This window comes from Abrus precatorius, unplaced genomic scaffold (assembly GCF_003935025.1).
Source record: "Abrus precatorius isolate BTA unplaced genomic scaffold, Abrus_2018 Scaffold4, whole genome shotgun sequence".
Classification (NCBI taxonomy): domain Eukaryota; kingdom Viridiplantae; phylum Streptophyta; class Magnoliopsida; order Fabales; family Fabaceae; genus Abrus; species Abrus precatorius.
In genome coordinates, this window is record NW_020874384.1 from 15,924,448 (window position 1) to 15,938,236 (window position 13,789).

Genomic DNA, 13,789 nt, shown 5'->3' on the forward strand with positions numbered 1-13,789 from the left:
TCGCTTAAGTAAAAAATCATCCACTTAAACGAACATACCTAAAAAAATTTACTGCAGCCTATAGCTCCTGCAGAATCCTTTTCCCTGAAAATGTGTCCATTTTCGTTATTTTTTAGGCTGATTGTTAAGGTATTGGATGCAGCAACTTCAACAACGACAAAAATTAGTTCTGGTCTTTACCGGAGGGCATTAGGCTCACAATCAGCTGAGCAGTGTCTTCCAAAAGGAACTATGGATGAGGCATAACCGGTTATACAAGCACAAAAAACGAAACAAAAAGAATCCATCATCTCCGCAATATCAACATTGTTCAAGTATCAGTTATACTACACTGAAAACAAAATTTATGATCACGCGCGAGAGAGAGAGCCAGAAATAATAAAACCTTTGGAAAGTTTGCTATGGAAACCCAGACTAGGCAGTCAAAATGTGAAAAATCAACCTGAAAAATAAGACTAATATATATTTTTTTAAATCACAATCTGTTACAAAGGTGTGCTGCTGAATAAGTTAGCTTTAAAAGTAACGGTGTTCCCAGAAAATAACAGTATTTCCTTTGTGACTCAGAAATATTGGTCTAGCGCATGCTTCAACTTATTCAACTTTTTTGGTAGGTTTGGCATCCGCCCCTTGAGATGAATTGATGGCAGTCTTTGATTCATCGAACTCCAACAACTGCGTTGATAGAAAGTTAAAAGTTGTTAGAATCTTCCAAGTCTTAACATGCAAACAGTCTTACACTGATGATAAATCAAACTTACACAGTTATACTCTTCATTATGCATATAATACAAAACACCACAAACGTATGATTGAAAGCAAACTAGACAACACAAAAAGGACGACTAATATTGATACGAGAACAGAATGAACAAAATTCAGCAACGAAACAAACCTGTTTGACATCACCATTCCAAATGCAATGAGCAGCCAAAAATCCAATTACAGAGGGTACAATATACAGAAGAGCAGGCTGGCAACAGGGATAAAATAAGCAGGGGAAAACGTTAATACAAAAAATCCATGACAGTTCAACAGGCTCAGCCAGCAATGAATTAGTAGTGAATTTGACATTAATGGCTTCAACCCCCACACCATCCCCCTTAAACCTATAAAAGAAGAAAAGAAACATAAAATACGATGAAACCAGAGATCAGTCACCTGTGCAGCCTGAAACCAGTTCATCACAATAATTGTAAGGACCAGGCCAACAGTGTATCCTACAAATGCGCTCTTGAAATACTGAGGCTGTTTCCCTCTAGACACATCAAATCGCAAAGCCAATGCCACAAAAATGCCTGTAGTAGAAAAAATGTAGCCAAAGTAAATAGAAGTAACGACCAAATAATTATAGATAAGCCTTTTCTTCCACAAATGCAAACAGATCTCATACATCAATTGACAGCTGCATGCATAAACATTTCAAACTTCGAAAGAAAATTAGCTTTTCAGGAAACAGATTGACGTCCGAATTATGACACATTAAAATCATCAAAGATCCTCATAAAGCTAGGGAGAATAATTATTTGCCACTCTAATTTGAAGCTGTAAACTAATAGCCAGAATAAACTTGTCAGCAAAAGCATGAAGTTGCACATATTTTTGCCTGGCTGACCACATAAAATTAGTATTTAGGCCTACAAATGCAAAATATATTTCCAAAGCCCTTCTTATAATAGTTTCTACTCTCCACTACCATGTTACAATTATTGGTCAAAGAAACTCCACAAAGTTAACTACAAAAACCAGAAATTCATAACAGGAAAAATATGGATCAGAACAATGCCTCTTGACTAAAACTAGAAGACCTGTAAAACTCAGTATCATGAGGAAATGGGAATGTATCACAAGGATTTTAACTTTTTAAATTTAGCTTTAAGAGTCCGTTATCTAGATTAAGTAATGGGGCCACATAAGTAGAAAGGGAATAAGTCACCTTATTTAGGAGTTTTAAAAATTATGAAGAGAAAGAAAATTTGAGGGGGAGGCTTTCCCCATGAAACTATACACTCCTGACCTTTTACCTATTTCTAGCTTCCCTACAGGCTTTTCACACGAGATCTGGCAAATTCATGGTGATTTTACAACACACAAATTTGAACTCATGGCATGACATCAAGGTGAAATACAAACTCTTTCAATGAGTCAAAATTATTCGGTCCCTTTTCCGTTCCATTTTCTCCAAAACTTACCAACATAGGTTTTGTACTTATTACAGGGCTATTTCACAACAGAAATACATCAATACAAAAATGAAGGGCGTTCTTACCAGGGATAACAATATCACCAAGTCCAAGCATTGAAAATGGCCTAGCAGAATCTGATGTGGGGAACAAAAGCTGCAAAATAACAAGAACGACAATGTCAGGAAGAAATTTATTACACTTTTAATCTGATAATTGTTGCAACACACGCTATAAACCATAACTATCAAAATTCATGCAAAGATGGACAGAAAGAAATTTCCATTTCATTGAGCAGGAATTTCAACCTTTATTGGTGCATCAAAAGATTTTGCAACGCTAACCATCACAGGAGTGAAGAAAACCCAGAAAATGTCATATACAAATAGACCAGCCTGCAAAACATCAAGTAAATGAATCAAACACTATATTGAAAAGGAAAAAAGGAACAATATAATGAAAAAGCAAAAGCTTTGTCTCTTGGAATCTAGGACTTGTTTATCTGCAGCCAAAGGATTGTATATCTCGAGAACAGGATGTTTTAAATTCACAATTATATGTTCTCTTAAAAAAGAAGCTTTGAGCACCATTAATTGCAATAAAAGCAAAAATAAAAACCTACCAAGAGAATAGCACCAGTCTTGAAAGATCCAAGGGAAAGCATTTCAATTCCCTGTAAATTTTAAAGACAGATGGTGTCAATTAGTGTTGACTAAGTATAATGATTATACAAACATTCATTGCATAATGACTATATGATTGAATTCATTTTTTGAGCCCATTTTCTAAGGGAAAAAATAAAAGCTGCTGCTTCAAACTATCAAAGTGGATACCAAAATGTTAGTGGAAGTTGTGTAACAAAAATATAATTAAATGGTTCATTATATGATTGATAGACAGGTAAATACATGTTTTCTTATTGGCATAATTAGAATTAGGAAAGTAGATCAGAAGCTATGCTATAAAAATTGGAACCAAGTTATCACTATTAAACATAATACTGTGAATTAGATACTATAGTTACATAAATATAATGGGCTGTTAAGATACAACTCTTTGTTTGCTAATTTTCTATTGTCACTTACAAACAATTTATAACTGGCATAAATATCAGGGATAATTGCTTGTTAACGTACACAATCAATTTTTTCTTGTTAATAGGTAGTTATCTAATTGGTTATGTACCTATCAATTCAATCACACACGTGTATACAGGAAAAGCAATCAAACCTGAATACAGAAAGCAAGACCCAATATATTATTTGCCAGCCAATGCTTCCGCAAAGCATACCAGGCACAAAAAAAAGTTCCAGGGATTGCGGCAACAATCTGTGACCTTGTAAACTCAATCTCCAAAGCTGTGTAAGAAAGGTGTAATAAAAATAAAACATATCATCCTGAATGAAAGAAGCAAGTTATTGTCAACTAGATCAAGTACGAAGAGCAAAGTGTAACCAAACAATACAATCACTTTAACACGAGGATAATCATATCATGATAATGAATAAGATTAAAAAATCAACAACAAAAGAAAGTAAATCATAACAACTACCCAAAGGCACTAGTGATCAAACTTGCCCGTTGAACTTAAAAGTGAATTCAAACCATGAAATTAGTTAGCATAGCTAGAACCACCAATTAGTCAACCATTATTTAAGATAACCAGAGGAATGTCTCCCCTTCCAATTAATATGACAAGCCATGTAGGATCCATGAGGCATCAATGCATTTATCATTATTATTACTTATCACTTCTCCACAAAGTAGTGGTTTGAAATTCATTCAAATGCAAGTAGAACCTACAAGGTATTGATGCTGTGCAAGTATCATTAAAAAGTAGATACAAGAACACCATGACCAACTCTTCGATATTAATATCACCCAATGGAGGATCAAGACTTACATATAGTCAAAACACAGTGTATGCATTGTCAAAAAATAAAGAACTCAAAACATTTAGAAATTTCACTGCATAAATAGCAAAAAAAGAAATATTATTGTCAGAAGCAGTAAGAAAAATAGGGAGGCAGGGTGTCACATACAACGAAAATATGGAAAACGCCAGACTATGAGGTTCTCATTCCAATGCTTAGGCAGAAAACGTTTAATAGATGGTAATAATGTTGCCCTGGAGACAGTAGAAGAAAAATCGTGTGATAAAGAGCAAATATGTCAATAACAAAAAGAAGGATTCTATTGACCACATAATAAGCACATTGGACGCAAAGAAGAAAACATACGAAAGTGCAACAATCCCAAGTACAAAGAAGTAGCCTGTCAATACAGTGTTCACCAAGTCCTTGGATAGAAACTTGAAGAGTAAGAAAAGTGATAATAACATAGCACTCCCGACAAAGGGAAAACGCATGGCGTGTTCATTGGACATCGTCTCCTGCAAAATCAAATGCAATACAATTCAAAGGAATCAGATACCGAGCCATGAAAAATACAATATAAAGAAGAGAATAAGCAGAGTTACCACTTACAGTTGGCGGGGTTGGTTTGACAGAACGGTAACAGCCCACAAACACAGTGATGCAAGCAGTCAAAATTACATTTAAATTCGGATCTACTTTCACAACAAGAGGTGCTAAGGTTAAACCTGCCATGACAAATAAAATGCCCTTAATATTGAGTAATTGAGGAACACAAATGGACCCACTCTCGCTCTTACTCATTCACTGACATTATCAAACAAGGTGCAACCAGCATAATTAGAGACCATGGAAAGTGCATAACATTCAAGATTTCATAACCAATTTTCAAAAACATTGCACTGTACCCATTTTCTGTTTGAGCACACACAATTTGGCAAATTACTACACTTACGAATACCAACTGCATTGTCCTAGAATGCGCGAAGTTTACTCATAATTGGGGGGGGGGGGGGGGACTAAACTAGGGAAGCGAACCTGCTAAAGCCAAATTGGCAATTCGCTCCGTGTTCTTCATTCTCCTTCACCTGTTTTCTATTGTGTGTCAAAAACGATGGATTTACTGAACTAAAGCGGTGCGGGAATGGCCTCCACTGCGATCAAGAAACAGCAAGAACAACATTAATAAAAAACGAGTCATCGATCAATTAAAAAAAAAAAAAAGGTTGAACGTTGATGTTATTGGTGGAAAAAAAAAAAACCTCAAATGGCAAAAGAAAATTGCAGAACCGGTAGGCCACAACGCAACCGTAGCAAGCAGATCGGAGAAAGAAAGAGAAATAGATTTGGGGCAAACAAAAGATTTGAAAGTGATAGGGTTTTAAGATTTACCCGAAGAGAGAGAGAGAAGAGAAAGAAAGATTAATGAGGTGTTTAGAGGTTACTACTGCCAATGGGAGAGCGGTGTTTGGCAACGTGGCAAGATGTGAATAGCCAGTGGCAAGAATCAAATGGTTCGCGGTTACGGTGGGTGATGTAAGATACATTACATATTACGTAAAATAAAACTACATTTATATAACTAAAAGGCAACTTGCCTCCCCTTAGCCTACCCACGTAACTTGAGCTCCCTCACCCAATCACAAGACAACAAATTGCCACATAGGATTTCACAATTTTTATTTTTGTCAAAATCACATCGCTACAGTGGAGTCACTTTGGCTGGAAAATGAAGCTGCAAAATATTTATACACTTTTTTTTATTTACCGAAAGAAGATTTTTTTTTCCCAACTACGTAGATACCTTTATTCTTTCCATCAACATTTATTACAATTATATTCATTAAATTTCAACTCGAATTAATTTTTTATTTTGAAATAAAATGTATTTTTTTAATTTTAAATAAGATACAATTTTAAATTTTAAATAAAATATAAAATTTTAAAATAATAAAAATTATATAATTGTTAAAAAAATTAAATTTGAAATGAAAAAAATTAGACAGGTAATTCATTGTTATAGAAAAATAAACATAAAGTTCAAACATTGTAAGAGTATATTTTAATTTATAGTTTTTCTAACATGTCTCCATTACGCATATTAAAAAGTTGAAAATAAATTTTGTATTAAACATCAAGTATTTATTATTTTAAAATTATAACAAAATTTATGTATTTTTTATAATACCTTAATTTTTATTAAATTTTTTATTTAAAAAAGTTAAAAATATTAAAAATTTATTTTTAAAAAATTATAATATAGTTTTTATTATTTTGGAAATAAAATAATTTAAATTAAATATTAAATTATTCATTAATTTAAAAATTATAAACATATTTTATATTATTTGATGGTTTATTAAAATCACCAATAAATTTTAAAAATAAATTAAATATGTTAAATAATTTTTTCAATATTACTTAAAAATAATATATATTTATATTTACTTGATAAAAATAAATAAATAAATTTTAATATAATTAATAGAAAAATATAAAAAATAACAATTCTAAAAGTATTTATACTTACTTGTTTATATTATTTTGGAGAGTTGACATAATTACAAAACACAAAAACAAAATAAATAATTGAAATAAATCTTAACAATTTTTTAAAAATTATGTAAAAAAATTTTATATTAGAAAAAATAAGACTTATTTAGGGATATATAAAATAAAGAATTAATATAATAAAATTTTATTTATTTATTTATATTATATTCATTTGTTTGAATATTTTTAGTAATGTTTGAATTCTAAATTTGACTCAATTAATTTATGATGTACAAATTTAATTTAATGTTTTTTAAATATTTATTAAATTAATAGAAGATTAGTCACCTATAAATAATAAGGTTGTCATATTTTGTATTTTTTACAGTGACAAATTCTTGTGACTACATATACATTATTGTAATTATCAAATATAATAAAAATAAAGCTACATTCTGTACATGCATTTTATTTATTTTTCAACTAGTAAAAAACAGAAACAAATATGTAAGTCAAACCAATCTCAATGTACAAAACAATTAATAAAATACATATTAAAATATGATTTAATAATATACAGAATAATAATTTTGTAAGTGTGAATGCTAATATTTTTATTTTAAATTTGAATGTGCATTTTTATTAACCAATATATCAAATTAATTAACAAAATTATTTAAATAAAAAAATAAGGTAATTGATATTTTTATAATACTTTTTATAGTCGACATAAAATTTATATATATAATTAATTCTATTAATTTTTTCTTAAATACAAATCAAATGTAATATATATATATATATATATATATATATATATATATTTGTTTATAACATTCCATAGTCATTAAATAAACTGTAGGAATTAAATTCAGTCAATTATATTTAAATTTTTTATTATCTTTTATACATTATAATATTTATGAATTAATTACAATTAAAATTAATATATAATTTAGTTATATAAAACATTAAATAATAGTTTGTTGTAAATTTGACACAAGACACAATCTTTTAACTTAATATAAAAAAGTAAACAATGACAAAGCTTATCTCAATTTTGCATATATTTTTAGTTTTTATAGATGACTTAAAAAATGATTTATTCTTGTAATGTTTCTATTAATTTTAAAATATTTGAAATAATTTCCATTACTAATTAATGATAATGTCAAATTCTATTATTTGTGTGTTTGTGTATGGACTTCTCGTCTGCTCTGGGCCTATAACTTCCCTTTTGGGCATTGGGTGTGGGTACTCTCGAAGTGATCAACAGAAAGGCCTCGATCACCCACAGAAAAAGGCCCCATACTTTTTATGTGCTTTAGTCGTAGGCTGTAGCAACTGAATGCCCCACTATAGAGGTATGGTATAAGGGCCCCAGCCTTTAGGAGTTATCCAACTTAGTATAATCTTTTGGTGCTGCTCTCTTACCGGGGTTAATCAGAAAAATAACTTCAAATTATGTATATTAGTGCCTTGCCAAGCGTGTTTTTGGACCCACGGCTGGAAGTGTTGATCCACAGCATTCTGCCAAGATAAACTCTAATTCACTTTGAAATCTCTAATTCAGCAACATAAGAAAGCTTTTAATATATAGTTGTTTTAAAAAAATTAAAAACTGATTAAGAATTTGAACATTTAGCCTGGACAATAGGAGCTTTACATCTTGAGCAGAGCTAATTAGCATAGTTCTAAATTCTGATTTCTGGGTTACACATCACATTCCGCTATCCTTGAATGTTGAACCTCGCAATTTGAACCTGATGGCTGAAGACCATAAGCACTAGTATTTTCAGTATTCACTATACCCGCAGGAGCTGTAATTCTGAGATGACAGTGCCAAATTGAAATTTCTTATATCCTGCTGGTATAGGCTGGCATCATAATCTGAACTATCTGACCAACTATATAATGTGGTATGCCCTGGTGTAATATTTCGAACAAGATCGGATAGAGAAACCACTCCTTCTAAGGTGCCAACTACCTGTTACAAATTGTGAACTTTGGGGTCAGAGGCTAGGCTCATGTATTTATTCTTTTTGTAAAAATATCATATTTTTCTAGCAACTAATTGATGTCTGAATTGAAATATTTTATATTCATTTAATTTTCAAAGATATTAGCTATTTGATTTTGGACATCAATCAATAAAGTAACTCCCAGGGATTTGACCAGGATACAATTATCTTCGTATTGTATGAAGAAAATTGCCTTGGTAGATTATTCTGTCAGACTTACCCTCGTGATCGAGAAACGGATTTACAGTAGAAAGTTCTAATTAGCTTCATTCTTTTATCTTTCTTCCATTATAAGAAGCCGATGGAAATGAAAAACAATGAATAGATATTATTACTTGGCTCATACGAGGTCGAAGCCTGGCTGAATGGCATACACAAGCAGCTGCACAATTAATCATTCTAGCCATCTCATCAACTTCGTAATTTTTCTGCAACCTTGGATCAACTAGGTTGTCGAAGTCACCATCTTGCAGTGCTTGAGCAAGCAATGGCCTAGCCTGTAATGCCAATACACAAGAATATTGCAAGGTCATTTTAATTATGAGGGTCAGCAGCAAAGGAGACCATATGTGCAACAGGAAAAAATGGTCCCTCAATTTCATTATTGCTCCTTGGATATCAAGTTTTTTTTTTGGTTTTCCATCCGATTTATCGCTCACCTGTACGTGGCTTGCCTCCTACGTTGGTAATATCATGTTATTTTAATCTATATGAACTATATTTCCTATAATCTAAGAACAAAGCATTTGAGGCATTTGTCAGCGCCATTGCCCGACCTTTCGTGAAGAAAACGAATACTTAGCCCGTCCAAGTACCACGAGTTTGAGTTTTTTGAAGTCTATTATTATCCTAATAATCATCCACAAACATGAGCAACGAAGTTGTGAAAAACAAAATTATATTTTCCAACATGAAGACTCAGTCAACTTACCCAGTCAACCAGGCTCTCATTCCTTGATCCTGTTACAGTGATTGGGGGACGACCGGTTATAAGTTCCAAAAGCATGATGCCATAGGAATATACATCTGATTTCTCTGTTAATTTACCACTTGATGCATACTCTGGTGCCAGATACCTGCGATAAAATTATCGGTTTTGCAATTATAAAGCTGGCAAAAGCTGATCCAGACATGCGCAATGGACAAACTTTAGCAACACTTAGGTTAGAACATGCTGTGTGTACTTTTTTAATCGTTTCTATCTGTTACATAGCAGGAGAGTGTAACGCACCCGTACACATGCAACATGCAGTTTTAAGACAACATATACTCTGCAAGCCTGATTTTAAACGGCGAGATGCTATATACATAGACGGATAAAAGCAAATATTAACGAAAAGATATAAAGTGACCAAAGTTTACTTTGTGCTTCGTAATGGTAGGGAAAAAAAAAAAATCCAATGTTCACTCGATGGGATTTTAAGGAATTCCCAGCACTAGGGGTAGGTTACTATATTCAAGAAAACGATGAAAACGAAGTCAAATAGTGCAGTTATTATACGTGCAGTAAGTTGAGAAGTAACCGCTGGCCTTACCCAAAGGTTCCCACCACACGGGTGGTGAGGTGAGTAATGCAACTATCTGTCTTAGGGAAGATTTTTGCCAGGCCAAAGTCAGAAACCTAATAAAAACATAAGCTCATCATCAATCTATATCCAAAGTGGTTGATAAACGTATGTCTCAGCCCATCAGTTATTAACAGAGGACACTTCGTGTGCGCTACGATGCATTGGGAACAAAATCAGAAAGTAATTAAAAAAGGCAAATGCAGAAGACTCAATTTCTTTTTTAGTATTAGCAATATGAATTAGAGGTTACTATTAAATATTTAGGATAATAATAATGTTATTATTATTATTATTTTCTGTAGAGTAATGCTATTCTGGAAGCACTCTCTCACAACGTATCTTATAACAAAAAGAGAGAATAAAAGAGATGGAAGTACAGGATAAGGTGAGTGATGTGATAGAAAAAAAGTTGTAAACAATTAAGCATAAAACTGTATTAAAATGACAATGTTGTATAATATTGAAGTGACAAAGACAAAGACTTGCCTTTGCTTCAAACTTAAAATCAAGAAGAATATTAGATGCTTTAATATCGCGGTGAATGATTGCTGGATTACCTGTAGGCATGATGATCATAATAAGAATCAGATTATCATTCTAAAACACATAAAAATAGTACGTCTATATGAGATGTATGCATGTGAATTGTGGAATCCATGTGAAAAATGGGACTTTTTTTAACTTGTGACATTGCAAAGAAATATGCAGCAACAATATTTTAGTAGATAAAATACAGGCTTAGAAAAATCAAGAAATCAAAGATTTAGGGATGCTATAATTTTAACTGCAAAATTGTGAATCTTTTTCTAATTTGAAAGTGAAAACTCTCACAATCTTCGTGTAGATATGCCAGCCCTTTTGCAGATCCCAAGGCAATTTTAATTCTCGTTGCCCATTCTATGACAGCGTTCCCCTCCCCTGCAACACATTTTATATCATCTTCAGTATCATGAAGTGCAACAGTCAAATGGAACCAAAAAACACTTTCCTTATCATCTAGCAGTGGAAGAAACAATTCTCCATTCTAGGTAAAATTATAAAGCAAGGGTAATTAAGAAACATAAAAGAAAGCACTACTGGCAAGTGTCATCACCTAAGCAGAAAAGCTTTCGGTTAAGGTTACCATAAATTACATAGGCTTACCATGTAAGTGGAATTCCAATGTGTTATTTGGTACATACTCATAAACTAGCAATCTTTCTGCCCTGGTAACGCAGTATCCAATCAATTCAACAAGGTGTTTATGATGCACCCTACTAATGGTTTCAACCTCAGCTTGAAATTCTCGCTCTCCTTGTTGGCTTCCTGTTTTTAACTGCTTAACAGCAATTTCCTTTCCACACGGGAGAACTCCTTTGTACACATACCCAAAGCCACCTTCTCCAAGAAGGTTGGACTCAGAAAAACAATTAGTAGCTACTATTAAGTCGTCATATGTGAAAATACCATTCACAGAACCAAAGGCAACACTTGGAGCACGGTTTGCAATTGCTTTCACGGACCCTGAATTAACAGAGCCAGAAACTCCACCTCCCTCAGTGAGATGTGTTGGATTTGATTGCACTTGAATAACATGAGACCCTGATGATGAGATAATGTAGTGTGCAAGCAGCTCAATAATTATCCAACAAATCTAATGAAACATAAAATGCACAATAGTTCACGAATCATGACAATGTCACCAGAAGAAATTTATAAAGAAATTCAATTTAGTAACCAATTTATTAGAAGAGAAGGGATCATAATCATAAAAATAATGCTATTATTTAAATTATCACAAAACTACTTATATTAAATTTTTTACTTTATCTTTTATCAATTATCATTGAATCACTCGTCTCATTTTTTTTCTTCTTATCTCTTTCTTATAAATGATGACTTTAAACGAGTAATGTAAAGTTTAGTAATAACTCATACAACATTTTTTATAAATTATTTTTTTCTCCATTTTGTACATTTCGTTCATCCCTTTTATCACATTCTTTACTTTTCTCTTTTTTATCACTTCCAAAATTAGAAGAATTGCTGTACGAGAGTAGAGTTATTCCCTTTAAATCTATATCACATAATTTACTCATAAAGGAAGGTAAAGGATAAGATTTCTGACCCTTTGATCCAATAGAGGGGGATGAATCCTTATATTGATAGGTAGAGAGATTCTTCTGCTTATTTTTCTTCTTATTCCTGCACAAAACAGTTACAATGGCGAGAATAAACGAAACAAGGATAGCTCCAATTACAAGTCCAATGACGATTCCACTTGACAAATGGAAGGCTGAAAGTTTCTGAGCTCCCACAGCCACCGGCAAACCTCCACTTGACGATGTTGGCCGCAACATCGCTTCCGGTTCCGATGCCGGCAACATGAAACTCGATGGTGGTGCCAGGGAAGGTTCGGTGAATGCAGGTGGAGGAACAGTCGCCGGCGGTGGCGGAAGCGGTGGTCGAGGCATGTCCTCCGACAATGCAGGTGTTGAAGGTGGTGGAAAAATGGAGGTTGGAGTTGGAACCGATGGTGTAATTGTAAACGGTGGAAACGTTCCTGTTGCAGGTGCTGTGGCAAATGGAAACGGTGGTGGCTGAAATGCCGGCGCCGCTGGGGACGGCAATGGAACCGTCAGAGGAAGTGGAATAACTGGAGACGGAGGAGATGGCGGTGGCGAATCTGGACTCTCATTGGATATAATAAGAGGCGGAGAAGCTGGAACGAGTAAAATTTCCGGTGACGGCGAGGACGACGCCGGTATGGTCGGTGACTTAACGGGAGGTGCAGAATTTGACGGCAGTGGCACCGTTAAAGATAACGTCGGCGGGGATGAAGTTGCTGGCGAGGTGTCGGGAAGTGCCGAAGGTGCCGGACACGCTGATGGAGGTGATGCCGGTTCCGGCACTGGAGGAGGAGTATCACCAACCGGCGGCAGTGGAGGCTTCGTCGCCGGTGAAAACGCCGGCGCATATGGCGCAACTGCTAACATGATATTTGTTATTTATATTTTTTCTTCCTATAAAACTGAGGTTCTCACTTGGAAGATGGAGCAGAGATCCATGCACATGAAGCAGTGGACCAATGTATATATAATTAAAGCTGTTTCGTGTTTAGCAATTTGCAGGGAAAACTGAGAGCTACCACTCCAGAGCCATAGCACGCACTGCTTCACTTATGGCTAGTGAGTAGTGAAGTTCAACTCTAGCTAACAGTACCTTTTTTTTCTAAGGTGAATTTCCGCGTCAGAGACTAGTTAATAGCAAATGCGTACAAAAGAAAATTACTTTCACCAACTATTTGGATAAATTCACGTGTTACTAATTTATTTTTAATTCACAGTAGAGAGTGGCATGCATGTGGTGGTTGACCTTTTTCAGAATATACTAAGAAAGAAGGGACACAGAAGAGTGGTTAAGATTGAAAAGATAGAGGAGAGAATGTAAATTAAGTAGCAACCATGCTTCTCTAGTGATGGAAATTAGCTGCATTGCACTCCCGCCCCCTCATCTAGCCATCTTCAGTGCTAGCTGCTAGTGCGAGGCGCGCCAACACATATTCAGAGAGAGAGAGAGAGAGAGAAAGTAAATTATAAGAAATTAAGAATGATTGTCCTTGTTTCTGTGGCGGAACACGGTGAAGAGTATCACAAGTATAATTGACAATT

At 33.9% G+C, this 13,789-nt stretch overlaps 2 protein-coding genes and 1 pseudogene across 2 annotated transcripts; all 3 read right to left on the bottom strand.

The window, feature by feature from the left end:
* Nucleotides 1-236: 236 nt before the first annotated feature.
* LOC113864860 (signal peptide peptidase-like) lies at nucleotides 237-5,463 on the bottom strand. Its single transcript, XM_027499040.1, has 12 exons — nucleotides 5,320-5,463; nucleotides 5,096-5,211; nucleotides 4,670-4,785; nucleotides 4,424-4,575; nucleotides 4,226-4,311; nucleotides 3,414-3,541; nucleotides 2,806-2,856; nucleotides 2,492-2,578; nucleotides 2,270-2,339; nucleotides 1,162-1,298; nucleotides 896-973; nucleotides 237-675 (listed from the first exon to the last, which is right to left on the bottom strand). The coding sequence occupies exons 2-12, from the start codon at nucleotides 5,133-5,135 to the stop codon at nucleotides 595-597; spliced, it is 1,026 nt and encodes a 341-aa protein (XP_027354841.1). The 5' UTR covers nucleotides 5,136-5,211; nucleotides 5,320-5,463; the 3' UTR covers nucleotides 237-594.
* Nucleotides 5,464-8,263: 2,800 nt separating this feature from the next.
* Nucleotides 8,264-11,982, bottom strand: LOC113866194 (annotated as a pseudogene).
* An 82-nt stretch (nucleotides 11,983-12,064) lies between these two features.
* LOC113866195 (vegetative cell wall protein gp1-like) lies at nucleotides 12,065-13,342 on the bottom strand. Its single transcript, XM_027501077.1, has one exon. The coding sequence runs from the start codon at nucleotides 13,112-13,114 to the stop codon at nucleotides 12,065-12,067; it is 1,050 nt and encodes a 349-aa protein (XP_027356878.1). The 5' UTR covers nucleotides 13,115-13,342.
* Between the last annotated feature and the right edge of the window lie 447 nt (nucleotides 13,343-13,789).

Bases quoted from the DNA above. Each gene is read 5' to 3' on its own strand.
- LOC113866195 (XM_027501077.1), bottom strand. From the start codon at position 13,114: ATGTTAGCAGTTGCGCCATATGCGCCGGCGTTTTCACCGGCGACGAAG.
- LOC113864860 (XM_027499040.1), bottom strand. From the start codon at position 5,135: ATGAAGAACACGGAGCGAATTGCCAATTTGGCTTTAGCAG. The intron at 4,576-4,669 runs GTAAGTGGTAAC...TTGATTTTGCAG, and splicing joins TCAAACCAACCCCGCCAACT to GAGACGATGTCCAATGAACA. The intron at 4,312-4,423 runs GTATGTTTTCTT...TACTGTCTCCAG, and splicing joins CTTGGGATTGTTGCACTTTC to GGCAACATTATTACCATCTA.